The sequence below is a fragment of the Diachasmimorpha longicaudata genome, chromosome 5 (genome assembly GCF_034640455.1).
Source record: "Diachasmimorpha longicaudata isolate KC_UGA_2023 chromosome 5, iyDiaLong2, whole genome shotgun sequence".
NCBI classification, from domain to species: Eukaryota; Metazoa; Arthropoda; class Insecta; order Hymenoptera; family Braconidae; genus Diachasmimorpha; species Diachasmimorpha longicaudata.
In genome coordinates, this window is record NC_087229.1 from 6243830 (window position 1) to 6256199 (window position 12370).

At 35.9% G+C, this 12370-nt stretch overlaps 1 protein-coding gene across 15 annotated transcripts in view; it reads left to right on the plus strand.

The window, feature by feature from the left end:
• The window catches only part of LOC135162389 (uncharacterized), a 139421-nt gene that overhangs the window by 106014 nt on the left and 21037 nt on the right, over positions 1-12370 (plus strand). For 13 of the 15 annotated variants that reach the window (XM_064120791.1, XM_064120789.1, XM_064120788.1 and 10 more), the window contains 11 exons: positions 2116-2321; positions 3351-3546; positions 3712-3798; positions 3964-4103; positions 4472-4544; positions 4641-4676; positions 5556-5700; positions 5970-6075; positions 6665-6697; positions 11182-11228; positions 11660-11829. In XM_064120791.1, the coding sequence (XP_063976861.1) occupies positions 2116-2321; positions 3351-3546; positions 3712-3798; positions 3964-4103; positions 4472-4544; positions 4641-4676; positions 5556-5700; positions 5970-6075; positions 6665-6697; positions 11182-11228; positions 11660-11829 (1239 nt within the window). The remainder of the gene's footprint in view (positions 1-2115; positions 2322-3350; positions 3547-3711; positions 3799-3963; positions 4104-4471; positions 4545-4640; positions 4677-5555; positions 5701-5969; positions 6076-6664; positions 6698-11181; positions 11229-11659; positions 11830-12370) is intronic. The other 2 variants (XM_064120787.1, XM_064120799.1) reach the window with 2 other exon arrangements.

Consider the following 12370-nt stretch of genomic DNA (forward strand, 5'->3'; position numbering starts at 1 on the left):
GGCACTGGTAGTGAATTTATCATCATGAGTGAAGTATGGTGGGGCAACAGGGGGATTGAAATCAGTCTGGCGAGGCGTAACCCAACGGTTTTCGGGGAAACTGCCAGGAAAGATGTGCGCCCTTTATGTAATACGCCTCCACCCGCCAAGATTAGCATCTCCCTCCCGATATTCCCTCACCATCTTGATCTTGCTCCATTTCATCCTCACTTGCCTCTCCATCCCCTCTGATGGTTACCAAGGATGGGCCAAAACTTTCTGGCATTCAAAAGTCTCTTATTCCACAGTCCAACGCATCAAACTCTGACAGATCCAACTATTACCAAACCGAATGTTTCAGGGCATTGAACTCTTTTTCCTTCCTAATAGCAGCACAACTATCTCTTAATCATCAAATCGATATCACTTCATTATTTTTAATTATTGAAGCATTGAATTTAGCAGCAAGCCCTTAGTTCATAGTAGGATTTGTTCGTTTTTATTTGAAGGAAATTTAGTGATAAACGTCCGTATAGTCAATGAACTTTTGACTTTCTTACTGCAGATGAGCTTTTCAACTGGCTTCATTCGGACAGAAGTTAATTGACATAATTGTATCCAAGAGTGGCATTAGGAGCTTTTGAAATTAAATCTACTCTATAATGGTCTCTTTATATTATGCAGATTTTAAAGCAATTGTCGAGGACGTATCACATCGCAGATAAAATATATATTTGGATCAAGTAGACTTTATTTAAGGATATACCACTTAGTAGCGGAATACTCTGCTATCCATGACCTGTTCGAACCTGTAAATGAAACAATCAATTAAATAATTATCAAGTAATAATTATTCATCAGCGACACATTGGTTATTTTGAAGGCACCCAAATTTACACTGCTATTTTAATTTAGATAATAGAGTTTTATCTGTCAGATAATATACAATAAATATCCACATTCTATTCTTATCTCGCGACCTGATACCGAAGAGTAATCACTCAATAAGTTTCTCAATAATTCAGATATTGATGAGGGAGATTTTTTGGTGAATTTTGAACTATCTACATTAAAAAGGATTATTCAATCACGAATGTGATCTCCTAATGGAGGTGCAAACATTCAGAGAACATTGGAAAATTGGTTATTGTCTTTCAGCACATCTGGGAAAATTGAAAATTCATTTATCCTCAGATCGACATTTAGAATGCTCGTGCATCCACTTTTGGTAGGAGTCAATACATTGACAGAAATATTTTCTTCAACGATAAATAAAAAACCAAGACTTGTCTTATTGAATCGCGAAAATGTGTTTAATACTAAATTCTCAAAGCCTCTTATGTCAATACCAATTTTTTATTCTCTTTATTAGCACAAAAAATCCATATAAGGTCGTCAGTTGTTCAGCCAGTACATTTTACTGCTATTCAGGATAATTACTTTATTTCAATTATTGTGTATTTGTAAATAGCTATATTTGCTAAAACAAATTGAGATGAACAGGTTGTTATTTATGACAGACAATAAGTAAATTACTCTAAGGAAGAGTGTGATTTACAATTTGAAGGGGTGGAGACATTAAGTGAATTCCAGTGTTAATCAATGAATTATTGGGAACATTGAAATAGTCAGTGGGAAAGGAATTGTCTGGACAGAAGCTAATTTTAAAAAGTCAAGTCCCAGATATGAACAAAGACTTCCACTTTATTACTGATATTCTTGACTAAAGTAAAATATACTATACTCAAGTATAGAATATACTTGATTTAAGTATTTTTTTTCACGCTCGTCTGGTGTTTTAGCTTCAGAAATGTGCGAATGAGGCACACACATTATTTAATGGCGCATTTTTAAATAAAAATCGTTGTCCTGGCGAATAATTAATTCCTCCCTGTGCGAGAAATTATATTCAATACTTCCAGTGCATGGTTTTATTCAGCATCCATTGTGATATTTGTTTCTCGATATTACGGTACTAAATTTTCCCTTGTAGAACCATATTTTCCAGCAATGGATGCTGGGAATGGTTTTATATTAAAAAAATCGTCTGGACATGAACGAATGTTGAATAGAAAAGGGGAGAAGAAAAAATATTGTGAACATTGATTTATGGATTTCGATTTGTCATGCCGACAGGTGTGTGGTCACCAGGCAGTGAGGCACCACCACCATCACTGAGCCAACCTAGTCCAGATCGAGGCAAGAATACGGATAAGGATGGTGGAATTCCTCCAGTTTGGACCCCATCCAGCGCAGGGGCAAGTCCTGTTGTTGAGAGAAAAGAATTTCGGCCAGTATCATTTGAAAGCCCAATATTGAGTCGGCGAAATCCCCAGACACAGGTGAGATAAAATAATGATATGTAAGATTCAATAACTCAGCGAAAGTTTATAAATTTATCGACGTTATTCTACTATTTCTACATGCCCTTCTCATCCCCCCAGGAGTGATATTCATATTGGCTGTCACAGAAACGACGGCAACGTGACTAGAATTCACCCAGAATTTTACAGTTCTTGTCTTTACGTATTTTCCTTGCATTTCTGTACTTATTCCACGGAATTGAATATCTGTTCTGTGCCTTCTTCAGGTATCTGACGTATTTCCATTACTCCAAATTTCAACCTCTCGATTTCAGGAATATCAATGCTATCGTTATACCATACAGAGAAAAATAGAACAAATCAGGTAATTCTTCACGTAATCCGTGAATAAGGATAAAATCTCGTTAATTTTCGTAGGAACGGAAGAGAGTAATTTTGAAACTGTCAGTTAATTGTCTAATATAGCCCGGGATGAAAAACTAACAGAACCCAATTGCGGATATCAATTACGGAAGTAACTGGAAATATTTAAGTGCCGGTATTGCTATTTTTCACGGAAAATTTATATAAAAATGACGGAAGGCTCCGAAAAAATGTTGCAAAGTTTCTGTCAAATTTGGTTCGACCACATAATGTGCTCTCTAATTACGGAAAAAATACGTGATTTTCATTCAATATTTCTCTCCGTCTGCGCCAAGATTACGAGAAGACACGTAATTTTTTCAGTCAATTCCTTATCGATTTTACCATTGAAAATTAAAGACACCAGAGCCAGGGCTAACATTTACTTAAAATAACTATATTATTATCCTTGATTGAAGTATCTTCTTCTCTCCGTACGTCAAAAAATTGTGTTTTAATCTGGGCCCTTTTGCCAGGTATAAACTTTTTACCGACACTGTCGGGACAACAACCTTAAGAAAAAATGCACATCTGTCAATAACTCGTCGTTGAGCCAGACGTATTGTGCTTCGCATTGAAAATTTCCCTGGCTTCCAATTAGTCAACGTTTCACCCCCGTCTTATTGAATTTTTCCACTGTTTCAGAGTTCAACCGAAGAAATACCACCGTGGCAACAAGCTGATGACAAAAAAGAAGCGTCTCAGAGCATAACTCAGAATATAACAACACGCATCGTAAACTCTCACTCTGTGCCGTCCCAAGGGTTGAACACACTCGCCAACCCTCCACGACTGCCACGCGCACAAAATCCCACAATTACTCTACTGCAGAAGGCAAGAGGTGAGTTTTCTATATTTTTTTCTTTAAAAAAAAACCGTACCTTACCGCTTCATCCAATTTAATACACACGTACCAGCTGCATGATCAATGATGCATGTCTTTTGTTCTCTCATTTATTACATTCTTAATCTCTATGTGTTCCCTTTTTCCGTGTTTATTCAACAGAGGGCCAATTACCGAAGGGCGCCGCCTACCTCGAGGCCACCGTGGAAAAGAGTCACGAAGGTGCTAGGGTCAGTCCCGGTGAAATAAGTGAGTTCATTTGCAGTTTAAAATATTTACTTTTAATTATTTAAATTATCGTAATTACGTGTATGTAATGCAACATTATTTTGCAACACAAGATGTACTGCTAGGATTGAAATTTTCACGATTTTTATTTGTGCCTGGTTCTTGGTATTTTTACAAATGTGGTAGTTTATACTGTGAAACGAGAGTACGAAAGTGAACCAGAATGTGAGAGAGAACAACCCAAGAAGATGGCGGATTTGGGACGTAGAAAAATATTGGGAATTGGACCCATCACTAAGGATGGTATGCCTGTTGCTTTGAGATCGGTGAGTTATGGTATGTGTGTAGGAAAAATGTCTATTCATTCTACTGTAAAATTTTGTGGAAAAATCAATAAGAGTAAAATATTAATTTTCGCTATCCGATCCCTTCCTGACAGTCTTCGCCAATTTTTTATTCAGCGATAAAGAACATGTCTCGAAATTGATGTACCACATGAGTTGCCACAAAGGCAAATGAGAAAAACACTTCCTCTCGCATTATTCAAAATCACAAGCAGAAATCTCCATTCTCAAAATGACTGGGCATTTTTTTGTTTTCTATGTAAATGTAAATACGTTTGAAAAAAAAAATGTTTCAACAAAAGCATCCACAAGTAATCCCTGAACGGTCGATGAAATATTTCCATTTGCAGGAAGTGAAAGATACAAATCAGGCAAAATGGTACAAACAAATGTATGATTCGCTTCATCGAGCGGGTAGAAACGGTCAGTTATGTTTTCATGAATATAATCAACAAAACTATTCATGTGCAGACAGTGGAAAATAGAATTTAATACATTTACATATTTTCAATATTACAGATGACTATGTGACAATTCGGTATAAACCACGGAGAGGTGAATATGTTTGAAGTAGAATCGAAATTGTTGCAATGAGAAATGCTTCACGATTGATTAACGAAGCTTAACCTCTGCTCAGACATTAGCATTTAACTGTGTTTGCTACTTGAATTTATGGGTTGAAACATAATAGTCTGTGATACATACATATGCATATTCATATTTATGCATAGAGATGTGTTTCGTACATATATTTTGGAATGTGTTGAATAGATACTCGTACCGTGGGCTTAGAATAAGATTTGATATTAATTTGTCAAGTGCTGCTGTTTTATGGTGTGATGATAACATGTTAAATATTAATATACATTATAATCAAGTACATGGGATATTATTTCAATCGCTTACTCGTGATCTCATAATCGATGAGATGATGCAGAGAGATTCGTGAGGTTTTAGTCGACAAATGTAAATCATTTATTGATTCTGCATATTTTTCTTATCATGGTTTGATTAATTAAGGGTCATTTGTATCTCAAATTTTTCTGGGATATGTGTAAAGTCCTTCACTAATTTATTACAGGCTTGAAAATAACCCCAAGATAATGCCTTATAATCCATCCTTAAAAGTTAATTAAGTGAAAATGTGTAGAAATATCGAGGCAAAATTACAAATTGCCCTGGCCATTATACATGTAATTATGCTTTCATAATATGTTCTCTTTTCCTTCAGCGACCCTCTATTGCGAATACAGTGATTGATGGTGCATTTTAGCTATTGTAAAAGCCATGAATGATAAATGATGGGCGTAAATAAATTCATAGAGTCAGTTCCAGGGACCTGCCTAGTATATCTTGTAGCGACATGAAGAATTAATCATGTTTTCGGGTTGATAGAACGCTTTTTATTCCTCATTTTTCGTTTATTCTTTGCAGGAACGAGATACGGATGCGGAACTGCCAGTGGGTATCTGAGTGAACCTGAGCCAAGGGTCTCCGTTGATAGATCGGCAACGTTGGACACCAGGAGGCGACAGAGAAATAAGGAGAATGATATCACTACCTCGACTATGCCAAGAAAGTGAGTTCATTCACAATCTCAATGACCGTGATTTTTTATGATTTATATGATAGCGATTTTCGCTTTCATTCTCTACTTCTCGAGATAGTCGTCTCGATATACTCTATCTTAAACAATCAATATATATATATACATATATATATATATATGGCTATCGATTTATTTGATGGTAAGAGCCAATGATTGACTCATTTCGCGTGGAATATCCCAATAATTAACTAACGGTAAATTTTTTTATGGGGATTATTTTTAAATAAATATTATCATAGGAGTGCTCTTGTAAAAACTACTGCCGAAGTCTACCGCAATCAGCCGGGGCGTATCGAGAACTACCAGCCAGGTCGTTCATCAATATCTGAGAAGGAAACCAAAGAGGTACGTAAATAACTCTAATGGTGAAATCATTATGTACGGAATGTGATGAGAACAATACCCTCTATTCCCCTACAACTATCCAGCGATCACCCATCGATGTTAATGCCAGGTAATGATGGAACGAATCAATTAATCAGATACTTTGGATTAGTCAATCATCATCGCCCGAATATTGAATTAGTTCAATGATTACGTAAGAAAATTAATCCGCCAATAATTTTGACATACCTCGCTCAATTATTATTATTCATAATTTCTATAATCTCAATCTCAATCTCTTCCGCTTTTGTAGTATGCTTATAGAAAATCCCCTCTAATGGAACAAAAAAAAATCATAAAAAATTAAATCCTTTCCATTCTGAATTAATTTGGATTTTCATCACAAAATACAATGCAGAGATAAATCCACTCACTGCTGACTGTTTGATGCATACTAGAGAAATACTTGAAATAGCACGGAGAGAAAATAATCCTAGAAAGTTCACGTTATATCGAGTCAATTCTCTCTATCTTCACAGAATATTCAATTAACATTCCGATGAAATGCCTAGAATTAACCATCAAATTTTTTGATTATATTTTTTTCTAGTGGTGGGACGAGGTCATGGACATATTCGATGGGGTATGCAACCTTTTATTCTCTCACTCACTCCTCTTTCTGATAAGCTATATCGTGATATCTCCCCAACTTTCCTTTAAAATAATTTTTGTTTCTCATCATGTTTCGAACTTCCGGTATCTCATACCGTAGAAATCATGCTGCACTGGATGCCAGTAGTTGCGAAGTAATTTTCCAAGTCTTATTAATTCATCATGAATGATCATGCATAAAGTAGCTAGACACCGGAAGACTCGAAGTTGCGATGATTTTTTGTCGTGATTAGCAACAAATGAAAGCATCATCGAAATTTAATGATGTCTGGTGGAAGAGTTTTTTATTTAACTACTAATTTGATGACTTATTTTTTTGATTTTTGTTCTGCAACTGATACTCGCTTCGCATTCGTCGAAATGATAAAAGATCCAATTGTATTATGTCCGAATCCTGATTCTACTCGTTGGAATGAAATTCACTAATGGAGGCAATAATTAATGAAGGAAGACTGCTTTTTTCCACTGTTCGTGTTTCATGGCGAATAATGATTCTAAAATTGGGTGAATTCGATGCTCGATTTTTAAAAATAAAAAATCCGAAAGGAGCAAATATCCATTTTTTGCAATCGGATTAAGCGATTTTATGGAACACTCTCGTATCTGGAAAGTTTCAATATTATATTCATAATATTTTATGATTGCCGCATTGCGCTATCCCGAATAAAATTGAAAGAATAATCCGATTGTGAAGTGAGAAAATTCTGCGTTTATAGGATCAGTACGGGATGCATCAATATTTCAACGATCCTTGAGTGCCCAAGACTTTTTAATCCCGTCTTAAATCTAGTAGGTCAGGGGGATAAAACTTATCTCTATATTGCGTGTCTGAAAACAGAAGGTCGTATGTACAAAAAACGGTCTTATTCGGCAACAGGGGGTTTCTCTGAGAACGTACTAACTTTTAAAGTAAAGGTTTAAAGTTAGTAATTCAATATGACTTCCAATCCCAAGATGAATAATAATGCGATTCAATACTCTTACTTCCATAGTACTCTGAGGCAATCGGTTAGATGCGATATCTATCAATAACCAAGAATCGTCCTCTGACATCGCAGAGCGATTGAATATTCTGTACTCCATTAAAAATAGTACTTTCCCTCCATTAAATTATTGTCTTCACAAGAAATCGTTTGTGTGCGTGTGTGTGATTTGGTATAGAGAATTGGTAAATCATAAATTCACTCGTCACCCACCCCTGATTGACAAACTGACGAGAAACCCTTACTGATTTGACAAAAAAAGGCTGAGGAAGATTCACACCTTCGACATCCCATGGCTCTTCGAACATTCATTCCCACTCACCAATTGGTTCGGAGTATTCATCCAACAATACGTGGCCCATCTAGCCAGTCTCAGCGCCCAAAAACATCTCTCCGTACAACAAAGGCAGTACTCGAATACACTGATCCCGATGCAATAGAGGTACTAGCAACATCAACAAAAAATACGGATAAAAACGATGCAGTATCATACAAAGTTGATCCAGCATCGGTGAATCTTCTCCTCGGTCGTACATTATCAACAATAACAGCTGAACGTTTGTCTCACTCACTATCAAAGTCACCGAAATACGAGAGAAATACAACATCCAGGAATCGTCGTAATACACGCGACAGAACTAATCGTGATAGTCATCACAGTGATGACTCAATAGTCGTGAGTTTTATTGATGAAACAATAAAACCAGATCATACATCTGATCATGAACAATGGCATCCTGGTATGCTGGAGGAGAGATCTAAAAGTTTTATACTACCAAGTGCTAGCAGACGTTCACCACTCATTGGTAATCGTACGGATTGTTCTAATAGAGAGAAAACGTACATGACAATGAGCCCTCGTAATAATCATCGTAATCATCAAAATCAACGACAACATCATGATCCATGCATATCTTCTTCAACTTCTTCATCATCTTCCAGCACAATTCACATAACCATGCTACCACCACCACCACCACCAATCACCACCAATGTTATTGCCGGAACAGCCTTGACATCACCTTCACGGGTTAGAGACTTTTCCCCCCATGACGACATTGCGTGAATCGAGATTATTCTATTTGTTCGATTATGATGAATAGACGTGCACGAATTTATTTAGAACGTTTCAATAGTGCTATTTATTTGCTTGTGTTTTAGGGTCAATGTTGTTTGATCATTATCAAGTATACTTTCACCTATTTATGAAAAAAAAATTCCAGTTTTATTTGGTTGTAAACGATGAAAGATCATTATCAAAGTTTTAAGTGGTCTTGCGGTCGAGACAGTTCATCTCTTTGGATTGGTCTCCACATGGGGAGCCCAATCCAATTTGAGTTCATTAATCTGTGAAATCGAGTCATCCAAGTCAAATTAGTAGACAAATCGATAAGATAATGAGAAGGAAGAGGGATAATAATACGCATAATTCGTTAATCTGGTAGCATTCGCGCTGTGAACATTTCTCTTATAACGAAAGTGGGTGCGGGATACAGATGAGACTTCGCTTTGATTCAATCGTTTCACTCTAAAACAACATGAACGGTATCTGAAGGTATAGGAATGTCTGCTTTTTCACGATTAGATGAGGAATTTGTCACCTTTCGTTCTCTTCTATTTTCTATTTCCCACATGTAGAAGACAAGGGGCTATTCATAGGGGAGATCGTGGTGTCATTACCTCTGGTAATGGCAGGAAAATCAGATAATTATTGGTAATGACTGTCACCATTTTTAGCCAGTTTAATTTATCATTTGTTTAGTCATCCATAATCAGTACATCGATTTTGATGATTAAATTTCACGCTCGTCTTTCCTGCCCAGAATGACGAAAAAATCCCCCAACCGTTTGTTTTTAATTCCCTTTGTTTATGATTCATGATAATTAATGTAATCGGCAAAATCATTGGTAATTACCGAATGTAAACGTGGAAATCACTGGTTTTCACGGTAATTACATACGCAATGGAAATCAGGATAATCAGTCTGGTAATCATGGATAATCGATTACACTTGGTAATCAGGGTGTCACCCAATTCGTCTGTGAATAGCCCCTCGATAGCAGATCAATACTAAGAGGGAAATCGAGATCAAACGCGAGAAAATAGTAAAAACTGAAGCGACTATAGTGAACCAAATTATCTCTAGCTCCTCACCACAGGAGACAGGACTGGGTTTTTTTTTAACTGACATCTTTCCTATAATTTCTATGTATTTTAGATCAAGCCTATACATTCAAAATGAAGTCCCGTCTGGGACCCGTGCGCATCCTTACGCGGCACATAATTTTGACAAATCAATGAACTTTATTAACCGAACAGCCACTAAACTTTGATAATTCATCAATATGATTACTATTGAACATTTAATGATGACAGCAAACTATCTTTCACAGAAATCCCAAGTTTTCAACTACCAGTTGATTCGACATATGTTGAGATTATTATGTTTTTTGTTATATTCGTAATTGTAACAAAAAAAGCAAATTTTTTATGTTGTAATGGCATTCAGATGTGGTTTTCATCTATTAGGATGGCTGTACAACTGTTTTATCATTTATCATCACCAGCAGACACGCAGGATTCTCTTGAAATTATTTATGAATGTTGTTTGAATGCGTATGTGGCAGTACTCCACTTAACACTTCGTGTCATTTAGATGTGTACTCTTTTGGATCCATTGAAAATCATCTTCAACCATGAATAATCGTTTTCCCTTCGTTGGCTATAGTATTCTCGCTGTCAGCACAGTTGATTTTATCAAGCTACGGTTACTTTAAATTCATGGCTTCTTATCTCATTAGCCTCATCATTGTCATCGTTAACACGTTTTAATTGATCCCACCTTCAGATACACTGTCGCTTGGTTGTTTATGTGTATAGCATGTATATTGTCGATCAACATGTGGAAAAATCGTTTACATTGTTCATTGAATTTTTTTTTATCATTGTATTTTATAGATTCCGAATCATTAGTGATTGAGATATCTCATTTTGTCCTACTGTAATTCATTCTCTAGTCATTAAAATGGCGTTCAAACAACACATCATTAATATTTTTACACACATAAAAAGAAAGCAAAAGGTGAAACTTCAATTTTTTTTTTCAGTTGAGGAGTTTTTTTATATTTCTGTGCCCATTGATTCAATACGCTAGTACATGTAGTACCCATTCGCGGAGTTGTTCACATTCGTTAATTATTCGTGACGGCTCTTGAATAAATGAAATACAGTAAAAAAAATATTACATTCGCAGAGGTCAGAGGAGTTTATATGCAGTATTACAGAAAGGGACACTGTAACTATCTCATTATTTCGGTAAAATTATTTCGCCGTGCACGCGTTTTCACAAGCATGCTCCAAATTTAATGAGTATTTCGAATGACAGCCAGGAGATTATTATACTAAGGCCAATAACTATTCATTATTGTGACGATGAAGACTGGAATTAATGATGATATTATGATATTTCAGCCTTTTGATCAACGCAATCCACATGCTGCCAAGCCCTACATGAGTCAGTGAGTATTTATAAAATTTTTATATTCACAGTGTTATGCAAAGAGAAATATTGAATAAAAATTATGTTTCTTTTCCGTAATTCTAGAGCTAAGTGGGTTTGTAGGACATTTTACGAAATTATCACCAAATTTTTCCTGTAACAGATCCAGCCCCTATCCATTTTGTCGTTCATGGAGAATTTTTCAATCAAACTTATATGATTTAAAACCATTTTTCTCATAAATATCTCATTATGTCTTATGATTTCCCTTTAACTCCAATTTCATTTCCGTATCATTGAATCAAAATTTCTCAACCGGGTGGGTTTTTCATATAACTATTTGTTCTTGTTTTCCAGTGAGATTCACTGGGAAAAAATCGACATTCAATTATTGAGATGAAAAAAACACCGATTTTCCACAACTGTCTGTATACAATGTTTTCCCTGCAGTGCTCTGAAGGAATCCGGCTACGAGAGCGATTCAACTCTTATTTTCCGTCGTCGTGATGACGCCAGTCCTTTGAGTCCACTTGAACAGAGATTGGCGTATAAAACAGTGCAGAAGGGCGGTGACGTTCCACTTCACGGTCTTCGGAAGCCGGCTCCCGAGCGTCCAAAAGGTAAGCTCATTATAGTTCCATAATGAATAATTTTTAACTAAAAAAAATAAGAGAAAAAAAAATGCAATTCAACTTTTACTCGCTTTGGCAAATTTATTTAAAACTCCACACAGGCTTACCAAATTATCCAACATGTCTATCTTCGTGCATTCCATAGATATATTGTAGAGATTGCCATTTTCTCAAGAGTTTGCTTAGTGACATTACCGTAAATGTCAACGAGGCTTGAAATGATTTCCAATAATTTGATCTGAATGACAATTTTGACTGCATGGCACTGGATTTTTGCACGATCACGAGCAAAATATTAAAACGCTGATGAACAACATTCAACATTCACTCATTCCACACATACCACCCCATATATTCGACAATTTATCATCAAATAAATCCATTATTTATGACATTAATATCCAATTTAAACACAATCAGCACTGCTGTGCCTCAGGAATCTCTCAATAACGGGTGCTCAGGTTATTTTTATTTCAATAATAAAGTAATTTTTATTTTTAATAATATTTTTATGAAACTCTCTGCGTAT